The sequence below is a fragment of the Rutidosis leptorrhynchoides genome, chromosome 6 (genome assembly GCF_046630445.1).
Source record: "Rutidosis leptorrhynchoides isolate AG116_Rl617_1_P2 chromosome 6, CSIRO_AGI_Rlap_v1, whole genome shotgun sequence".
NCBI lineage: Eukaryota > Viridiplantae > Streptophyta > Magnoliopsida > Asterales > Asteraceae > Rutidosis > Rutidosis leptorrhynchoides.
Genome location: NC_092338.1, coordinates 300,252,930 through 300,273,917, shown reverse-complemented (window position 1 = coordinate 300,273,917; position 20,988 = coordinate 300,252,930). Strand labels below are relative to the sequence as shown.

The 20,988-nt window shown below is 36.0% G+C and overlaps 1 protein-coding gene across 1 annotated transcript; it reads right to left on the bottom strand.

Moving 5' to 3' along the window:
* Positions 1-1,486: 1,486 nt before the first annotated feature.
* Positions 1,487-17,963, bottom strand: LOC139851695 (cycloeucalenol cycloisomerase-like). The gene is made up of 12 exons (XM_071840825.1): positions 17,912-17,963; positions 17,039-17,265; positions 16,780-16,873; positions 16,292-16,412; positions 16,059-16,172; positions 3,965-4,110; positions 3,207-3,290; positions 3,038-3,079; positions 2,799-2,909; positions 2,494-2,685; positions 2,311-2,408; positions 1,487-1,864 (listed from the first exon to the last, which is right to left on the bottom strand). The coding sequence occupies exons 2-12, from the start codon at positions 17,239-17,241 to the stop codon at positions 1,675-1,677; spliced, it is 1,395 nt and encodes a 464-aa protein (XP_071696926.1). The 5' UTR covers positions 17,242-17,265; positions 17,912-17,963; the 3' UTR covers positions 1,487-1,674.
* Between the last annotated feature and the right edge of the window lie 3,025 nt (positions 17,964-20,988).

The following is a 20,988-nucleotide window of genomic DNA, read 5'->3' as shown; positions in this document are numbered from 1 at the left end:
ATTACAAATTTACAAACCCATTTACACAGCACCACTAGAACTTCATTTTATCCTTTATGTATAATCGATATGTTGCATATGAAACATCAAATCCATTTCCATTTTATGTTTTACATCATCATCATCATCATCATCATCATCATCATCGTCGTCATTGTTCTCACAGTACACTCCCATAAACTTTATATACTTGCAACCAGTGTTTTAAAAAACCTGATTACTCATCGATTAATCCCCGATTAATCATTTTTAGGAGCAATCTGTTCCGATTTTCAAAAATCCGTTTAATTAAACGGTCAACGTCAATTGATGGATCAAAATCGAATTTGTTAATCAAAGTAAGTCAAAGTTAAAAATTATTAACATTTTAACATGAATTTAAACTAGAACTTTATGGTTTTGAAGCAAAATGAACAATTTTAGACAATTATGTTAAAAATTATCTTTATATTTATGGTTTTTTTTCCATAGTTACACATAATTTTTAAAATTTAATATTTAAATATATACAGTACAATCCGATTAATCTCCGATTAATCCGCGAATTACCGATTAATCCTTCCAAAGTCCTGACCGATTAATACCCGAATAGCGAATTTTGCAACCTTGCTTGCAACACATTATAATTATAATATAATGTATAAATTAAATAAAAACATGAATAATTGACATAATCTGCGTAACAATTACAACAATGATATGTAAAATTCTACAAATAAATATAACAATTAACAAACAAAAACTAAGCTCCATAACAAAATTCAAACTCTAAAACAAATTAATTGACATAATCACATGTTCTTGAACCTTGAGTTCCAAGATCCGATTTGGTGACTGAAATCGTGACCTGAGGCCGCCGGAGTATTGGATCTACACCAAATCGTGACTGAAATCGTGACTGAAACCGGAGTATTGGATCTACATCCCTCGTGACTGAAATCTTGACTGGTCCCGTCGAAATTTGCAGATCTGGCATTTTCATATCTACACCAAATCGTGACCAACGACTTTCATTTGTATATGAAGTGGATCTAATTTCATTTCTAGATCTAATTTCCTTTCTTGTTGAACTGGTCCCGTCGATGTATTTCTAAATTCTAATCTATATATAACCTCCATAAAAATAATAATATAATTATATTATATAATATATATATAATAAATAAAATATAAATATATTATTAATATAATAATGAAGGGAAATTTTAACAATGACAAAAATACCCTCACATGATATGCACGTGATAAGAGGTAACGGCTGGATTTGACAGAAAGTAGACGGGAGGACGAGGGATGTAGATTTTTGATACATTAGGGACGAGGAATGCACAAAAAAAAAAAAGGATATGGAGTCAAATTTGATGTAAAGTTCAGGAACGAGGAATGAAATTTTGTCAATCTAAAATCATTACAATGAATGTGAAACAACAACTAACATCTTATCAGGAAGGTACAACAACAACAACAACAACAAAACCCAATACCACAATGAGTGGTGGTGTATGGGGAGGTGAGATGTAGACAATCCTTCCCCTATCCGAGAATAGAAACAAGTCCTTTCTCTACCCAGAAAGTAGAGAAAGTCATCCCTCTCTCTATTCGACGAATAAAGAGATTGCTTCCGAGTGGAGGAAGGTACAACAAAGCATCCAAAATTACAACAAACATTTTGAACTACAGTTCAGTGCGTCCAGGGAACCAAGGGAGGCCAGGTTCAGCGCGCATTTTGCTGTCTGGAATAGGAACAATGGGGCCCAAGAAAAGACGCCACAAATCCAGTATTATGGTGACGAGCATAGCTGCCCCTAAAGCATCAACAGCCACTCTGGGTAGGTCCCACAGATCTTCAACATTCTCATCAATCCTATATATAATCACGAAATACAGCAATGAACAAGTGACATATATTTGTTACATTTTATAACTGATACCACTAGGCACATTTTTTTTTTCTTTCTTTCTTTTTGAACGGCAAGATTTGCATCATCATTTATTTCAACTATTTCAACGACACTCATCATTTGCACACACACACGCGTTCGGGAGGAAACCCGAATCGCATTACAGGAACCCGATCCTTTAACCATCCCGAGGGGCAGGCGGACTGGGTTTGAATCCTGAATGGATCCGGGAGAAAACCCCCCGAGGTCAATCTGGATATCCATATTTCAGGCAGATTAATTAATAGGATGGGCAGAGCGAGGCTCGAACCCATGGCCTAACCCCCAGCCCAACACACAAGGTGAAGGGGATGCCGTTGAAGCAATGTTTCGTTAGCGATACCACTAGGCACATGATCTAAGTACTTACCTTAGAAACATTGGGAAGCTCACAAGAAAATAGATGGCGTAAAACAACGAACCAACTTTATACATCAAAGATCGGTCCACAAATGAATAGTAAGGAAACTGCACATTTTTAAAATATAATACTGTTAGTCATAGTCGAAAGTTATAATTAGTCTCATGGGTGATATAAGAAATGGACACGTACATTTGAAATAGCTATGGTCTCCAGAAACGCAATAAAATATGAAAGAGCTAGAATCCACGCAGACTTAATAAACCATTGTGTTTTAACTGGCAAGTGAGCAATAGCATGATGTAGTCTACGAAGTGTCATATTTGATGTCACATGGTAAAACAAGAAGCACACAATTGTCAATAGGAACGTTGTGTGAGGTACCTGCAAATAAATTTGATAAATCTTAAGAGGAAAAAAAAAAAACAAATATACATAAACGAAAAATGTAAAAATGTTGAGGTGTATGGGACTAAACAGATAGCAGTATGGCTTACGTTATTCATCTTCCAAGATGGGAAGGTATAGGAAGCACCGAGCACTGTGAAAAAATAATGAGTCCAAAAGTAGTTCCCAACGTAACCAAAGATTATTATCCATAAACTTGCCTGCATTTATATACAATTTTGTTTTTGATGATGTAAGAATCCTTTTTAACCATTATCATCTGCTGATAAAACGAAATGTGAATCATGCGAAAATGAAGTAGATATTGAATCAATACAAATGTACTTGCCTTCACCCAATATCGATCCTTAAAGCTAAGACTACGATCCGCCTGAAAAAAAGCACATTTTGTAAAAAAAAATGTAGATATCTCATGAACTTTCATTCAACTGATAATACATTAATCACATCAGTACACTGTTTAGTCGTATGAAACTAAAAAACCATACAAAGTTCACCTTTCCAACAAAAAATATTGGTATAAGAAAAGCAGGAAGCACGGAAACAAGTCCCAAAAGCAAATACTCCAACTCCTTGAAATCCTGTTGACATAATTTATATTTATATTTATATATAAAGTAAACAAAAGTATGTGTCAATAAACACAATTACAGTCTTCATGAAACATAAGATAATAATGAGCATGGAATACAAAACATAACATTGTTTTCAAACCCTAAAAAGCCTAATCTAATACCCTCCACCCCTAATTTATTGTCCAGTATTCCATTTTGGAATGTCCCAAATTAATTGACAACTTTCATAAATAGAAAAGAATAAGAAGATTAAGTTCTATTATGCCCTTAATGTATGTGGATAAGATTAAAGGAGAAAGAAAAAGTAAGGGTAAAACTGGAAAGTAAACAGAAAGTACAATACTTTTATGACATTTTCTTAAACTGTGTTTTTTGTCTGGGGACAATTAAATTGGGACGGAAGGAGTAACTCAATAATCTGAAATTACAGTGTTACGTTTGAAATATGGGACATAAATGAATGGAGTATGTCTTAACATTCACACCGAAACTAGCGATTAACCTTTCAAAGTATAAATTCTGAACACTAAAACTTTCTGCAAGTATTCCAAATCAAAACTCGTTCTTGGTAAACTAATAGTAGCATCAACAATCAAGTAGTCAATAGTTTTAGGCGGATGCAGGCTTGCCTATTTTTATTAAATTAAATATAATAGAAATAAAAATAAAAAAACTGATACCTCATAGAGCTTGTAAGGAACAACAATACCGAGACAGAGAGTTAGCCAAAAAGGAGTGTAAAGAAGAAAAAACACTTCACCCCATCTCTTACTTCCATTTGATGCTAACCATAAACTCGAACTACATTCTGCTGATTTTTTACTACCTGTATTCAATATATGAACTATCAATCAATCAATTAAGTAATATACCAAATAAAACAAATAACTTCGTGTTCATTGCATCACATTGCCATGCAGATGCAGTAATCAGACATTTGTCTTGTCAAGCTAAAGAAATTGCATTTCCTTCTCGTCTTTCAGAGGAAAAGAATCCTCCATTATTTTCATCCCCAAATTTAATTGGCCAGTAATTGCTACTGAACTTGTGATTAGGTTTGAAACGATGTTTATGGGATTTGTAAATCAAAAGAATATGAGCGACGATTAGGTTTATAGAGATACACTTGAACTGAACTTACCGCTCATATTGGGTTAATTGCAGTCGGATCCAAATGTTTCTTCGGCAATGGTGTGCTGAGATTTGGTCAGAGCTTTGTTAATGAAAATGTTATAATATTTCCCCCTGTAAGTTTATATTTCTTCCTTTTCAGTCCCTAGACTATGTGGATTACTTTGTTTCGTGTTTATATTTCTTCCTTTTGCCCCAAAGTCTCAATATTTTGTTCCCAAACCTACACATTTTGTCCCAAAACCTCCATATTTTGCCTCAAGACCTTCACATTTTGGCCATAAACCTTCATATTTTGACCAAAAAAATTTGCTACGTTTTAAAAAAAAATTTCGCCCCCAATAAAAAAAATTCATGCTTCCGCCACTGAATTGATTGCTTCAAAAATATTCTCAACCGAATTGTAAACGGATTTTAAACCTTCTCGGGAAATAGGTGTTTATCGATTCAATTTTTCGGTTCAGTTTTCTTGTTTTAGTAAAAAAAATTGAAGCAAAATCGAAAATCGAATCAAAACCGAATTCAAATTTCAAAATTAAAACCAAAACCAAACCGAATTCAAATTAGGTTTAGTTTTGGTTAAACTGAAATTGAATTTATTATTGGCAATAAAGATTTATTTATACATAACTTCATTCATGTTCGACGTCAACAAAAGTTGCAATTAATGACTGATCACTAATAGTATATAGGGATGGCAATGGATGTTCTATCCATGGACATCCACCCGATCCGATCCATTTATAATGGATATGGATGATATAAATGGACGATTAACGGATATGGATATGGATATGGATATGGATATGGACGATTTAAATATTTCGTGGATCGGATATGGATGACGATTTATCATCCACAGATATATCCATTATCACCTTAAATACATTTATACATACATATATACGTATTAAAATATATGCATATACATCTACATATCGATATACATATACATATAACCTACAATTTCTTAAATTATTAACGTAAATAAAGGTTGTGATAGTCACGATAATTAAATTTTACTAACAATATTCAAAGTTACATATTTAGATTAGTTTAAACGTATATTTACTTATATTATAACGTATTTTGCTTAATTAATTCACGATCGGCGAAAAATACAATCAAAACATCTGTAACAAATAAAAAACATAAAGATTAAATATTTACATTTGTTATAATCTATATTAAATTGATAAATTCATCGTTAGACTAACATTTCATTTGATATCCAACGGATATCCATTAACCCGCTTGATCCATCGGATATGGATATGGATGGATGAACTGAAATTAAATGGATATGGATGAGGAAAAATTAAATGGATATGGATGTGGATATGGCATCATCCGATCTATATCCGATCCATTGCCATCCCTATTAGTATACATAAATTAATAAATATAAAAAAAAATTGTAAAAAGAGAAAAATGGATGCAAACGTCATGCTGACGACCGTGTGACGTCATGCTACTGTCAACAAAAGTTACTATACATGAATGATCACTAATGCTATATGTATATATATCAATTTATTTTAATGAAATAAAGAAATAGAATGATGATGTTAGTGTGACGTCATGCTAACATCAACAAAGGTTAGTATTCATGAATGATCACTAATAGCATATAGCATTAGCATATATAGATGATAAGAAAAATTGGATGTTGATGTCAACGTGGTGTCATGTTGACGTCGGCAAAAGTTACAATTTATAAATGTGTACTAATAGTATGTATATATATGTATATATTTGATAAAAACAAATTTAATTGTACAAATAAAAAATATTAAGTATTGGTGATGTCACTAATAGTATATATAGATAATAGTTAAATATATTATTAATCTGAATTCGGTTTAGAACCAGTTTTTGATTTAACTAATATTAAAATTTTCAAAATTGAATATTCATTAATTCTGTTTTGGTTCGATCGATTCAAAACCGGTTTGCAATTTCAACTTTTTTTTTTTGGGTTATTCAATTCTAAACCGAATGTTGAACCCAAGGGGAGTAGTTTTACTCATATGTAAAAAAGCCTAACCAGATTGGCCGTGATCGTTTCTGACCATTTTTCTTGGTCACCTCAAAATAAGCGGTCTAACGTTTTCGATCCTTTTTCATGGTCATCACAAGAAATGTTTCTAGCGATGTTTGAACTGAGACATCATATAAGTCCAAACCACTCGATACTCTATAGTGAATAGACCCCTTTTCAAGATTCTTTTGTCATATTTCTGACCAAAATCAATAAGATGTGTACAAAATACAGGTATAAATCCTCCAATTACAGGAGGCAGACTCTTCAATCAAAAGAGATCAATATCAATATATTATAGAAAATCAGGGAGTTTTTTAGAGTAGGTTTTATTTTTAATATATATTGGTGGTGTGTGCTGCGGCTGGAAACAAAACGGAAAGAGGTAGTCGACGTCACCTAGAAGACACCACATCTCAATTTGCAATTCTGACGGTGGTAGTGACAATCTTCAATATTCAATTGGTGCTTTTGATCGAGTAGATTGATAAAGAGAGAGAATGAGGGGAAACTTAGAGAGAGAAACAAGAGCAAGGTATGGCTATTCGAGGGGCTCGGAAGGCGGCGCACGGAGGCGACAATGGATACTACAACAACATATTCACCTCAAGGGCAAGAGGTAAACGAGTGGCATCTTTTCTGTTTTTCAACTTTCCAACAACTTGGTCGGTTGAAGATCTATGGTGGGTTTACAAAAGACAAGGGAATGTGAATGACATATACATGGCAAGAAGCAGATTAAGGAATGGGCAACGCTACGGTTTCGTAAGATATGAAGGTGTAAACGATCCTGCATACTTTGCTGCAAGATTATCAAAAATCCAGGCCGGTGAAACACAATTAAGGGTGTACAAAGCCAGGAGCGAAAAGAGCGAAGATAAAAAGCATAACATGTTCACTGAAAGAGAAAGAAAGGAGGGGTACTCATATCATCAAGAAGACTTTCCCAGCCTGAACATGAACCGACGATACCATACCCGTTTTCATGATGTCGTCAATGATGGCAGAAAATACACTGATGTTGTAAACTCAACAAGAAAGCCCTTTCCCTACCCACCAACTCACCAATGCCCACATAGATACCCACAAACCTATGCACCAAAACAGAATATACCAAAACCCAACACAGAAAACACTTGGAAACCAAATAACTCATATCACAACATTCCAAATCACGATCAAAACCATAATCCTAAGAGTGAATCCGAGAAGATCAATAATCAAGGTCGACTTATTAACATTGAGAAGGACAGTAACATTACAGGCATGCTTAAAAGTGCATTAATTGGAGACGTCGACACAATGACATCCTTGAACAATTACAAGAGATATGTGAAGAAGAAGGAATAAACGAGGTTTCAATAAAGTACATTGGAGGTCTAGAGGTCATCTTCGTTTTTGAATCAGAGATGGTAGCAGAAAACATTCTGTTATCTAAAAATCATAACCTGAAGAGATGGGTCCAAAATCTGCGACGTGGGGAAAAAGACACATTGTTTTCAGGTAGACTAACTTGGGTAAGTATACATGGAGTACCTATTTCAGGATGGAATGAAACAAATTTTAGAAGAATTGTTGAATGGTGTGGACAAGTTTTGGATACCAAAAACTGTAGCCTACATGAAGGAAACCAAAATCTTGTATCAGGTAAAGTTCTTGTCAAAGTTAAAAGTCCTGATCCGATTCAAGAGTCGATAAGGGTCAAGTTAGATGAGACAATCATGTACATCAGAGCTTCAGAGGAAATTCGTGACATAGTAGAATTAGACTTGGGGGCGGGCGATGATATCACTGATTGGATGTCTAACGATTACGAGCACATGGAAAATCCCGATGAAGAATCTGTGCCGGAAACTGTAAGTCCGGTAACAATACGGGGAGACAATGTGGAAGACCAATCATCCAAGTGCATAGATACAAGAGAAAATTTTAAAAATATCAATAATTGTAATAGCAGTAAAGACGGCAGTTCCATTCCAATGCAAGGGGAGAAAAACGATGTAGCAGTTAATACCCCAGTCCAGAAGTCGAAGTGCTATGATCAAGATGGGGCCCACCTCAGTCAGGTACAGGTAACCCCTCATATTACCCCTAACTCTCCTAACCCTAACCCTAAAGAAACCTTCAAGACATGCAGCCCAATAAACCCAATCCCACAAAACGTAGCCCATATTACCTCCCCCAACCCAATTGACCCACTGGACCTAAACCATGAATCTACTAAATCTACTTCAAATTGCCTTAGCCCTAATACCCACAAAGGACTCACCCAACCCATAGCAGCCCATGAAGAAACCAAATATTGCCCTTTTAGCTCAAACCACGAAACCTACCCTTTTAGCCCAATAAGAAAATTTAATATTTTCCATACATCCTAACCTGTTAACCTTCATGATAACTCGAATTCAAAACATGTAACCCAACCCGATAACACTCATGTAATCCAAAAAACTACGCAATCCGAAAACACTACCTCTTCTCCCTTAACCCTAAAAGAAACTGTCCCACCAAATATCCCAAAACCCCACAAACCAAAAACGGTTCATATCACAAGAAAATCACAATCGATAGCAGGCAAAAACCAAAAGTCAGATAGGTCAAACAAAATCCAATCACAAAGGTCCTGTAAAGCATCCTCGCGGCTTCTTCACTTTAAGAATATTGATAGATCAGAACCCAAAAAACAGAAACAAAAATCTAACTCAATCTCAATTGGAGGAAAAAAGTGCTCGAAGAACAAATCTGGAAACTCTTCTGCTTAGGGAAACCCGAAACCCGTTATATTTGGGCCGGGTCTGACCCGAGTCCGTCGGGTCATGGACCGGGTATGGGGATGGTTAAAAAAAATCCGGGTTCGGGTTCGGGTATGGTTTTAGATACAAACCCATTTACCCGACCCATATACCCGACCCGCATACCCGTATACCCGGTCCGAGAAATTTTAATAATAATTTTTATGTAAAAATTTTAATTTTAATATTAGTATTATATTGTTAATGTAGGAAAGATTTTTCTTATTTGTTTTGAAAACGAGTATAATTTTACTCGATATAATCATATACACGAGAAGTGATATTTTATATACTTTGTGTATTTGAGTATTTTAGAAACTTTTCAATCAACTTTTTGTATGTGATATTTTATAATACTTTAAACATGAAGTAGTTAAATTATTTTTCGATATTTTGATTTGGTAACTTATTGGAAAATATATACATAATAACTAATCGGGTATACCCGTTTACCCGTGGGGAAACCCGAAACCAGATAGTATGTAAGTAAATAGGGACCCGACGGGTTTCGGGCCGGGTTTGGGACAGGGTTTCTTAATCGGGTTCGGGTCCGGGATTACCTAAACCGACCCAAACCCGACCCGATGCCATCCCTACTTCTGCCAGTTTTGGACTCAAAGAATTTGGTGCAAAATTTGGAGTTGATTGGGATGATACGAAACAATAACTGGTTTCAAACTCTCTCTCGTAAGTTAATTGTTTCCATGAAGATACTATCCCTCAATATTCGTGGCTTCGGTAGTAGTAAAAAGAATGTAGAAAGCAAAGAAAGTTTCAGAAGATTCAGGATGGCAGAAACACCTGATATCGTGATCATTCAAGAATCAAAGTGTAACTTGGTAGATGAAAGATGGGTTGAAAAAATATGGAGATCCTCAAATTTCAAATTCATTCAAAAATTAAAAGTAGGCAAATCAAGGGGTATGCTAACTATATGGGATCCAAACATTTTCGATGTCAATGAAGCGGTTGAAAAAAGCATTTTTTAGCAATAAAAGGGAAGTGGATAGGAAAAGATAAAGAGACGGTAGTTGTCAACGTATATGGACCTCACATAGAAGAGGGAAAAAAGAAATTGTGGGAAAGTTTCGAATCACTGATGCAACTTCCCGAGGTCGAATGGGTGATCGGCGAAGTAAGGTCCCAAGATGAAAGACGAAACAACAATTTCAACAAAAATTGGGCCAAGTATTTCAACAATTTTATTGAAATAAATCACCTGATCGCTGTCCCATTATTAGCAAAAAGGTTCACAAGAATTAGCGACAATGGAAAAAAATTTAGCAAACTCGATCCTTTTTTGGTCAATGATCAATTCCTACATACATGGGGTGATGTCTCATCAGTTGCTCTAGATAGAAACACATCGGACCATTGCCCGATTTTACTCGGAGACAAAAATATAGATTTCGGTCCAAAACCTTTTAAATTGTTCGATGTATGGTTAGAATCGGAAGAAGTAGAAAAGATCATTATCGAGGCATGGAACAAAGCTGTAACAGGAAATAGGGATGACTGTAACTTTAGAGACAAGCTGAAAAATGTAAAAGCAGCGCTTAGAAGTTGGAGTAAACAGAAATATGGGGTACTAGACGCTGAGATTGCAGAGTGTAAAAAAGCAATGGAGGAGTTCGAACAAAAAGCTGATTCAGCTCCTCTTTCTGAATCAGATCGTGAAGAGTGGCTGAATGCAAGGGTGTGTTGGTTAAAAAAAGAAAAGGAAAAATCTGATATGCTAAAACAAAAAGCAAAACTGAAGTGGATTGTTGAAGGCGACGAGAACACATCCTTTTTTCATGCAGTTCTTAGAAAGAAATCAAATAAAGCATTGATCAGAGGTCTAAATATTGATGGTGTATGGGACGAACGACCAGAAACAATCAAGAGTGAGATACACAATTACTTAAGCAAACTGTTTTGGGATAATCTGACTTCGAAACCAAATTATGAGTCTCTAAATTCCCTGCAATTTAATTCGATCAGTCCTGAAGAAGCTTGTGCTTTGGAAGCCCCATTTACAGAAGAGGATATATGGTTTGCTATTAAAGATTGTGATTCCTCAAAAGCTCCGGGTCCCGACGGTTTCAATCTAAATTTTTATAAAAAATTCATTTGGTTGATAAAGGAGGACTTGAAGAAGGCAAAGAAGAAGGCAATCTATTGGTTTTGGTCGAAGGAAACAATTTCCAAAGGGTGTAATGCAAGTTTCTTGACATTGATCCCAAAGAAAAGTGATCCAATGAGCTTAGGCGAATATCGCCCCATTAGTCTCATTGGAAGCAATTATAAAATCATTGCCAAGATACTTTCTAGAAGGATCCAAAAAATAATCCACAAGATAATTGTTTTTGAGCAAAGTGCCTTTATAAAGGGAAGGTACATTCTTGATGGGATCCTAGTGGCTAACGAATCTTTGGACGAGCTTAAAAGACAAGAAAAAATGTCTTGTTTTTAAAGCCGACTTTGAAAAAGCTTTCGATAGTATCAAGTGGGAGTTTCTACTCAAGATCATGGAAAAAATGGGGTTCGAATTAAAATGGAGAAATTGGATGAAAACATGCCTATCGTCGGCTTCGGTGTCGGTATTAGTTAATGGATCCCCAACTGATGAGTTCATGCTCCATAAAGGAGTTCGACAAGGAGACCCGATATATCCTTATCTTTTTATTATCGCGGCGGAAGGGCTAAATGCCCTTGTCAAACGAGCAGTCCAAACTAATCTTATCAAAGGGATTGAAGTCGGAAAAGATAAAGTGGTTTTGAAATATTCTTCGGAGAGTGGAGTAAGCGAAATGCTCAAAACATATTCAAACTTCTTGAGTGCTTTGAAATATTCTCGGGGCTAAAAGTAAATATCTCGAAGAGTTGTCTTTTCGGAATGGGTGTCCAACAAAATGTAGTTGAAGAGATGGCAAGTAGACTTGGATGTCGTATTGGAAACTTTCCTTTCTCATACCTTGGGCTCCCTATAGGAAAAAAGATGAATAATATTCGGGATTGGGAACCTTTCATAGAAAAATTCCGGTCAAGATTGGCGGATTGGAACGCAAAATCGATGTCATTTGGGGGTCGCCTTACCCTAATCAAATCCGTGCTTAGTAGTCTTCCATTTTATGCCTTCTCCCTATACCGTGCTCCGTCGTGTGTTATCTCCATGCTCGAAGGTTTGAGAAAAAAATTCTTTTGGGGCGGGTCGAGGGATAATTCAAAAATTTCATGGGTTAAATGGGATACTATTTTAAACCATATGAGGGCGGGGGATTAAACATCGGGACTTTAAACTCAAAAAATTTAGCATTATTGGGAAAGTGGTGGCGGCGGTTTCATGTTGAAAAAAATGCTTTCTGGGTCAAAATCATATCGAGTATCTATGGTCGGGACGGAGGTTTGGGCGGTCAAACTCAAATACAAGATTGGGTACTGGTTCGATCTGGAAAAACATAAGGTTGGTCTACATATTGATGAACTTGGTGTATCGTTTATTAAATCGTTTGTTAGACGTATATGCAACGGTGATCAGGTACAATTTTGATTGGATAAATGGCTACAAAATCATGCGCTTCAAGATAGATTCACGAGGTTATTTTTGCTCGAGTCGCAACCAAACGTGCTGCTGATGAACAGAATAAAAATGGAAAACGGCTCATCATCTTTTACATGGAGCTGGAAACGTAGTCCAGTGGGAAGAACTCGATCAGAACTAACCATTCTCACTGAATTACTTAACAGTTTCTTGTTTGCAACAGGTGATACCGATTCATGGTCTTGGAATCTCCATTCCAACGGATTATTTTCAGTCAATGTATTATCTAAGCTCATCGATGACAAGGTCCTGCAGGCATCTACTTCATCTATCGAGACTAAACGACTTCAAATTCTTCCTCAAGAAATCGGGTTGTTTATTTGGCGTGCTAAACAACAACGAATCCCGGTTCGTGCGGAACTCGACAAAAGAGGAGTGGACTTGGATTCGGTTCGATACCCCGTTTGTGATAATGATGTTGAAACAGTCGGACATATATTATTACATTGTTCTTTCGCAAAAGATTTATGGCTTCGGATTTTTCGGTGGTGTAATACAAGTCGTCCAATGTACTCAAGTTTAAGTGAAATGTTCAGCGGAATGTACAATATCTCGAATGCTTCTCAAACTTCAAAGATTTGGCAAGCCATTGAATGGGTAGCCGGGTACATCATTTGGCGAAATCGAAATCTTACTCTATTCCAAAAGAAGAAGGGTAATGGCCCCATGGCTCTAAATGAAGTCCAAATCAAATCGTTTGAATAGATTTCAAGAAGGTCGAATAAAATAACAATCGCGTGGAGTCAATGGCTTCTAAATCCACATTCTTTCGAAGATAACGGCTAAGTGCAATTTTTTTATGTAAGAATGCAAATGCTCTCCTGTTTTTGAGCTTCCTGTTTAGATTGTAAATTTATAGTGATAGTTGAAGGCATAACCTCATATGCCATGTCTGTAACTTTCTCTTTGAGTAATGAAATATGTTTGCCTTGCCAAAAAAAAAGAACAGAAAATCAACTACAACTTGTTGCACTTGTAGTATAGCACTTGTGTAGTATATACAGACACAGTAGACGTATTCACTCACAATCTCTCTACTAATTGTTCAAGTACATATGAACATCTAATTACTCAAAGTATACAAATGCTATCAAACAATGGAAACCCTAATTTGATCTAAATACAGAAATCGTAAGAGAGTGAGATAAATCTGAATGAAGAGTTAAATACTCCATTTAAGTTAGACCACTCTTATCCATGACACTTGTCATGGAACCACACTGCTGCTACATCAGCGCCACCTCAGCAGCTTCTTCCAACCACATTCACTAACATCCATCACACCCATCACATCGTCCCCACTTCCAATAATTAATATTTTATTTATTCATATTTATTATTAATATTATATTATTATTATTATTATATTATTATTATTATTATTATTATTATTATTACTATTATTTTTTTTTTCTTTTTTTAACAAATTTAATAAAATAGAAATTTTCATTAAATAAAAAACACACATTACATTAAAAAGGTACAATTAAAAATAAAAAAAATACATAATTAAAAGCTAAAAATTAAAAACACATAATTAAAAAAACAATACATAATTTATTCTTCATCGTCGGAATTGTACTCCGCTAAGTACTTTTTGGTGAGCTGGCTCCGATATTTCATGACCAACTCATATTGGTCCGCAAGAATGTTGGAAGAAACTTTTTGAGATAAAAGCCTTAAACCATCAAATTTCGTACGAGTTTGTGCTTCTTTTCGTAACTCATCCATAGTTTGCCTTGTAGCTATGGACGAATCAATAACACGAGCTCGAGCCTCGTCCGAAGAAAGCCGAGAAGCAGCATCCGAAGAACCGGAACTTTTAGCACTTTTTGAACCATCACAACCTCGAGGACGACGGATAGGATCTCCTCGGAATAAAGGCTCCAAGTTTGGTACATTCGTGGTTAGTGTCGGTGTTGGGTCGGGATCTTCAAGATTAATTGAGTCGAGTTGGGCGCGTTTGTTGTTGAAGCCTTCATAAGTTAAAAATTGAGGACAATCTTTTATACTATTCCAAGCTTCTTCGTATGCGAATGTCCTACCCGTTTGAAGTTTGAAACCTTTTTTCGCATGTTTCATCATATCCGCGTCATTCTCTCCAATTTTTCAATGTTGTTTAAGCTTTTCATGAATTGAAATGAAGATCTTGATGTCTTTACACATCTTACTCCACTTTCCCATTAATTGATCTTGTCGGCGAGGCTCGGTAACCAAACTGTTGTAATCCTCTCAGACGGTGGACCGAAATGTCCCAGTAGTTTGTAGTTTGTGAGTTCCCGATAATGTTGTTGAGCGACGCTCGTGCCCAACACTCCGCTAAAATTCGACTTTCATCATCGGACCACATAACTTTTGCCCGTTTTCCTTTTCCACGCGACTCGGGTGTTTGTGTTTCTTCAACTTCTTCATTATCAAATTGAGTTTCTTGAACCGCATCAATATCGGGTTGTGAACCTTCTGACAAAGGGTTAGCATGTTGTTGGTGGGGATTCCCAAAACCGCCTTGTGAACCTCCGTAACCCCCAAAACCGCCTAGTGGACCTCCGTATCCGTAACCAAAATTTTGTTGAGGTGTTATGAAACCACCTTGTGGTCGGGTGAAATTTTGTTGGGGGATAGAAGATGATGTGTTTCTCGGAATGAAAATATTGTGTTGAGCGGTACTTTGTAGAAGTGAATTAAACTTATCACGATCGACCTCCGATGATTCGTTTGTTTGTTTTTGTTTGGATGTTTTTTTTTTTTTTTTGAGGTAGACATTTTGATGAAGTGTGTGAATTGTTGTTGTTGGTGTAGTATGTAGAAGTGTTTGAGTTCTTATTGTAGTATGTTTTGAAGTGTATTATATGTGTATATATCACTGTTGCAAAACATCCCGTCTCGAGCCGTTGCGACGGTTTGGTGACTAGCCCGTCCCGTCTCGAAAAAAAACCGTCTAATATGACAGTCAACGGTCAAAATTCGGGTCAAAGTTGAAAAAAATCAGGTCAAAGTCTCACAAAATTCGGAAAAGCCAGAAAGTCAGTAAAATCGGTCAAATTTGTCGTATTTTAATTCCATACCCAACTGGTACCAATTTTGCTGCAATCGTGATAATAGAATTATAATAGTTAAATAAACGTGAGTGATAATTAATCAATTAATCATCTAATCACATGTTCTTTCAAACAGCACATATTAATATTAATGTAGCAGCTTATAAAATAGATTTATAGAAAACATACATGCACCCCACAGCAAGCCATCGAGGTGAACGCTTCTAACAGCCTCCTCAAGCTTTTTCATGTCGGTCTCATCATCCCATGGCTTCACATCCATCAAAACTGAAGACTTAACAGCTGATAATATAAACCACAAGCAAAATCACAAATAAAATCAATGTCAGTAAAGAACTGAAATTATTCAAGAGGCTGGTAGTTTCATATACTTGATTAAATAATGAAGAAGATGAACTCACATTCTTTCTTTTTTCCGGATGCCTTCAATGCAGCTGCACGATCTTCAGCAGCCTTCTTTTCCTCTTCGGTCTCTTCACCGAAAAGATCGACATCACTGTCATCATCCTCATCAGCTGCAACCTAAAGAATATGCACCAAGTTGAATTTTTGTATTAGAAAACACAGACCAACCTGATTTGTCATGAATAAAAGATCAACCCAAACCTAAAGTTAGTAACTGTAGCGATCAAAACTCGTATACTTAGGAAAAGATTGTATTACGAAACAAAAACGCCCACAATTTGGTTCGTGTGTCAATCTCAAACGGGTCAAACCTGTGACAACTCAGCCAAAACATATTCTATATTCACAATCCCATTAAACCATTAAATTCAAAGACTTCACCTATAACAATCGACATAATACAAGGTTTCTAATCATAATCCACACATAAGTTTTCCTTAATATAAGAGTATTAAAACAGAACAAAAAAGTAGGTTGAACTTACTTTTGTGTCTGCAACAGGAAGAGTTGCAATGGCCTCTTCTGGGAAAGAAGCGGATCCCTCAATAGTAACACCACTTCCTTCAGCAGATACACCACTGCAAAAAAATAAAAAATAAAAAAAAAAAAAAAAAAAAAAATTGTAATCACTTAACATCCAATCCAACTATAATATATACATTCACAAATTATGATCTACTATAAACCAATAACAGTTTTAGAAGGTTCTTATTAATCATTTAACAACAGGTTCAAGCACTTACGAGATTCTCAAAAGTGCTTCAATATGGTTAAACCAACGAGACACATTAACGTATTGAGCTGATGGTGGTTTTGGGAAAGCACCATGAACGGTCAGATCGTCCTTCGACGCTTGGTACCCGGTGATGTAACTACGAGACAAAAGGTACTCATCCAGCTTCTTAAGACCAGCTTCCGAACCAACGTAGAATGTAGTAGGTGCCATTGTTATATAATCAAGTATTCCCTCCTGCAAATAATAATTGTAACTTTTTTTTTTCTTTTTTTTTTTTGGTTACTCAGGAACCCCCTACGAACGAATCTTTGACTCCCCCGCAGAGGGTAAACCTGGGGGAACGAGCCCGCTGAGTGCCAGACCCGCTACCGGGTGAATTGTCTTTCGACATCCCTCCAGTCATCTCCCTTTTTGAACAAGCCGAGGCGGAACTCAAACTCGAACCCGGGTGGATGCTATCATGGGGATAGCTCAGTGGCCATCCAGGCTATGCCCGGAATCATGTATATCTTCCAAAGAGATACAATATCAATTAAATCTCAATAAACCCAGTTCACTCGATTTTATCAATACAACTATGTATAGGTTTATTATGTAAAACCACTAATACATTAAAATTATAATCTTGATTAAATTATGAGTGTTATATTATCTTACTGGCACATCATTACTTGAATTGCAGGCAACAACCATTATTCAACTTTTTTTTAACTGAACTAAAAAATCACAATATACAGACAGATCTGCAAGTATAACTACAGCAAAACAAAAATTGATAAAGAAACAATTGGGCTAGTAATTTATAAGAGTACTACAAATCTGACATGATAGATAATTAATCAATCAACGGCAATAAAGATCCATAATTTACGGAGCGTACCTGATTGAGAGAGAGTTAGTTAGACGGCTGAGTCAAATACTTTAGAACGACACCCTAGTTCAATTCAATTTTCGATTCAATTAAATTAAATTTATATTTAAAAAAATCAACAGGGGCAAAAATGTCATGTTTGAGAAACCCAAGAAAGATCGAATTGCTCTTAAGCCCCTGGGGTTTGAATTTTTTTTGTGTTAATAAACTATTTTATTTTATTATTTTAATTTAATTTAGGTGGTGCGTTTACTTATTTAGAGTGCTACCAACGGTTAAGGAGATGCAAGCCGCCCTCGAACATGCCCTGCAGGCGCTAATGGCACCACCCAGCCCTCTGGCCGCCCTACCCCTTTCGCCCTCGTCTCCTTCTTTCTCACACCAGGACGGACATATATGTTTTTAATATTTACATACATACTAATAGACAAAACACTATTACAGTATTCACCAACAGTAACTAAGGTTATTTTCGTCATTTTACTTTTTTTTTCCCCGACGATAACATAAGCAACTTTCTTTAAAGAGCCAACCCTTCAATGTTACCAAAAGATGTCGAAAAAAACTCTTTTTTACAAAAAAATCAACTAACTTTTTTTTTACCTTCTCTCTTTTCTTCCTCAACGATAAAGGAGGCAACTTTCATAAAATGAATAACCCTTCAATGCTACCAAAAGATGTCAATATTAATAGACAAAACACTATTTCACTATTCACAAACAGTAACCAGGGGTATTTTTATCATTTCACCTTTTTTGTCCCCAACGATAAAAAGCAACTTTCGTAAAAGAACCAACCCTTCAATGTTACCAAAAGATGTCGAAAAAAATTCTTTTTTACAAAAAAATCAACTAACTTTTTTTTCCCCTCTCTTTCCATCCTCAACGATAAATGAGGCAACTTTCATAAAATGAACAACCCTTCAATGCTACCAAAAGATGTCGAAAAACATTTTTTTTACAAAATAAATCAACTAACTTTAAAAATAAAAAATAAAACAACGAACGCTAAAAGAAGCAACTTTCACAAAAGGAACAACCCTTCAATGTTAGATGTCGTAAAAAATTCTTTTTTACAAAATAGATCAAGACTTTTTTTTAACTCGCATTCAAAACGGAGCCCCCGGCGCGAAGCGAGGGCTCCACAACTAGTTTGTACTATTAGCATGTATGCTTGTACATTTAATGAATTAAATAATATAGTGGGTCTCAATTTTTATGAGAAATTATGTCATGGTTGAGAGTGTTTAGTGCTAGGTTAGTCCTGGTGAAGAAGCGCTGATGTAGCACTGATGTGGCAGCTATTTCTAGTGAGGAAGTTTGTCATGGTTATGAGCACTCTTACTTTAAGACTGTGTTCCACAGTTTATAAATAAAAGAAAAGAAGTGAAATGAAATGAAGATGAATGAAAAGGATGAAAGTGGGATCCTTGCAATTTGAAAGGAAAGATTGGAAGGAAAATTAGGAAAAATCATCAATCAATTTCTTTTCTTTTCTTTCCTACAAAAACCATGGAACACCATATTTGTGGAACAAAGTCTAAGTGTAGAAAATAGCAAAAGAGATGAGTTTTTGTAGTTTAGAGGTAGAAGTTTTATGTGGATAGTCCTAAAGACTATGATACATTATGAAAATTTGGCAAAAACATATCATATACGTAGTATAAGAGTAGTTATTTGTAGAGAGTAATTAGTTCAAAAAAAATATACAATCACATTTTACATCTGAATCATCTGAATGACTTGACTTTCAACAGGGTCAAGAAAAAGAGAGGTCCAGATGAACCGTTCAAGAGATTAGTTGGCCATCTCGCCAATGAAAACTATGTATGTCCATCGGGTGCTGCTTGTCGTCATGAGAACAGTACGTCTGGTAATGAAGATGATATCGTCGCTGTTGGTGAAGACGATCAAGAGGTTAATCAGCCACCTCCAGTTGTTGCATCTGAACAAAGACTGGTTGATGAAGACGATGAAGGAGATGACTTTGACCCTGATCAATTCGAGCTGAGAAAGCGAAAACAAGCTGAGGGTCCTTCTATTACGACAAATCCAAAGCAGAAGTGTCTTAGGTTCGTTAAAAGGGTAAAGAGAACTGAGTCGTCTTCAGCTACAGAACAGGGACAATGTCAGCAATCACAATGACAACCTCCAGCTGCTGCTACTCAAGAAACTACTGCTGAAACTGATACAGGAGTTCATGCTGCTGCATCCACGCCTGTTATTACACAAGATACTGCAGTTACTCTGTTAAGCGAGAAGGTTGTTAATATGGCTTCAGAGTTTGAAAGGTTTAAAGAAGAAGCTAGTGAACGAGAAAGAAGAAAGGATGCTGAGATTGCAAAACTGACCAAGCAGGTTGAAGATCAACGGGTTGAAATTGAGAAGTTAAAATCTAAAGTTGATGCTCAGAACTTGCTGATTGTAAAGGCCGAGTCTGCAGCGAACAAAGCACTGTCGAAAATGAATGAGTGGGAAACTAATTTCGATATTGAAGCTGTTGATCTTGAAGAGGATATAGATTTTGGTAATTTTGACGATCAAGGAGAGGATGAGCTAGGTTTGGATCTTTCAACAGGCACAAGCGAGAACCCACTGTCAGTAATTCCTCTAAATATTGATTATTCTTTATGTGATTTTTTAGCAGAGCAGGATCGTCTGAATCACTCAGCTGTATTTGATAATTTAGAAGAAGGGGAGATCCCGCCGGATCTAAGCGCTGAGGAGCAGGCCGAGCTAGCACGTCAAGAGCAACAAGCAAGTACTTCAGCTGACATGACTGCTAGCTCATCCTTTGAGAATCGATACGATTCTAGTGATGATTTTGAGGAAATTGTCGTAGAAAATGAAAACGACAACGATTTTGATGAAGTAATTATCGAAAATGAACCAGTAGGTGATTTTCCAGAGTACGAACGTAATGACGATAAAGATCTACCTACGTTTCAAGATTACTTCAAAATGAGTGAAGAGCTTCTAAACCATAAATGCAAAGAAAAGGAAAAGACCGAAGATTTGCCTCCAGGGTTTTTACCGGTCAAAATAAATAAAGAAAAGGTAGAAGTTCTAGAAGCTGAATGGAAGATC

What these genes read in the sequence shown, in the direction of transcription:
- LOC139851695 (XM_071840825.1), bottom strand. Translation starts at nt 17,241, where the DNA reads ATGGCACCTACTACATTCTACGTTGGTTCGGAAGCTGGTCTTAAGAAG. An exon ending in CAATATTTTTTGTTGGAAAG is followed by an intron (nt 3,080 to 3,206) that starts GTGAACTTTGTA and finishes GCTTTTTTTCAG; the next exon opens with GCGGATCGTAGTCTTAGCTT. An exon ending in CATCTTGGAAGATGAATAAC is followed by an intron (nt 2,686 to 2,798) that starts GTAAGCCATACT and finishes ATTTATTTGCAG; the next exon opens with GTACCTCACACAACGTTCCT.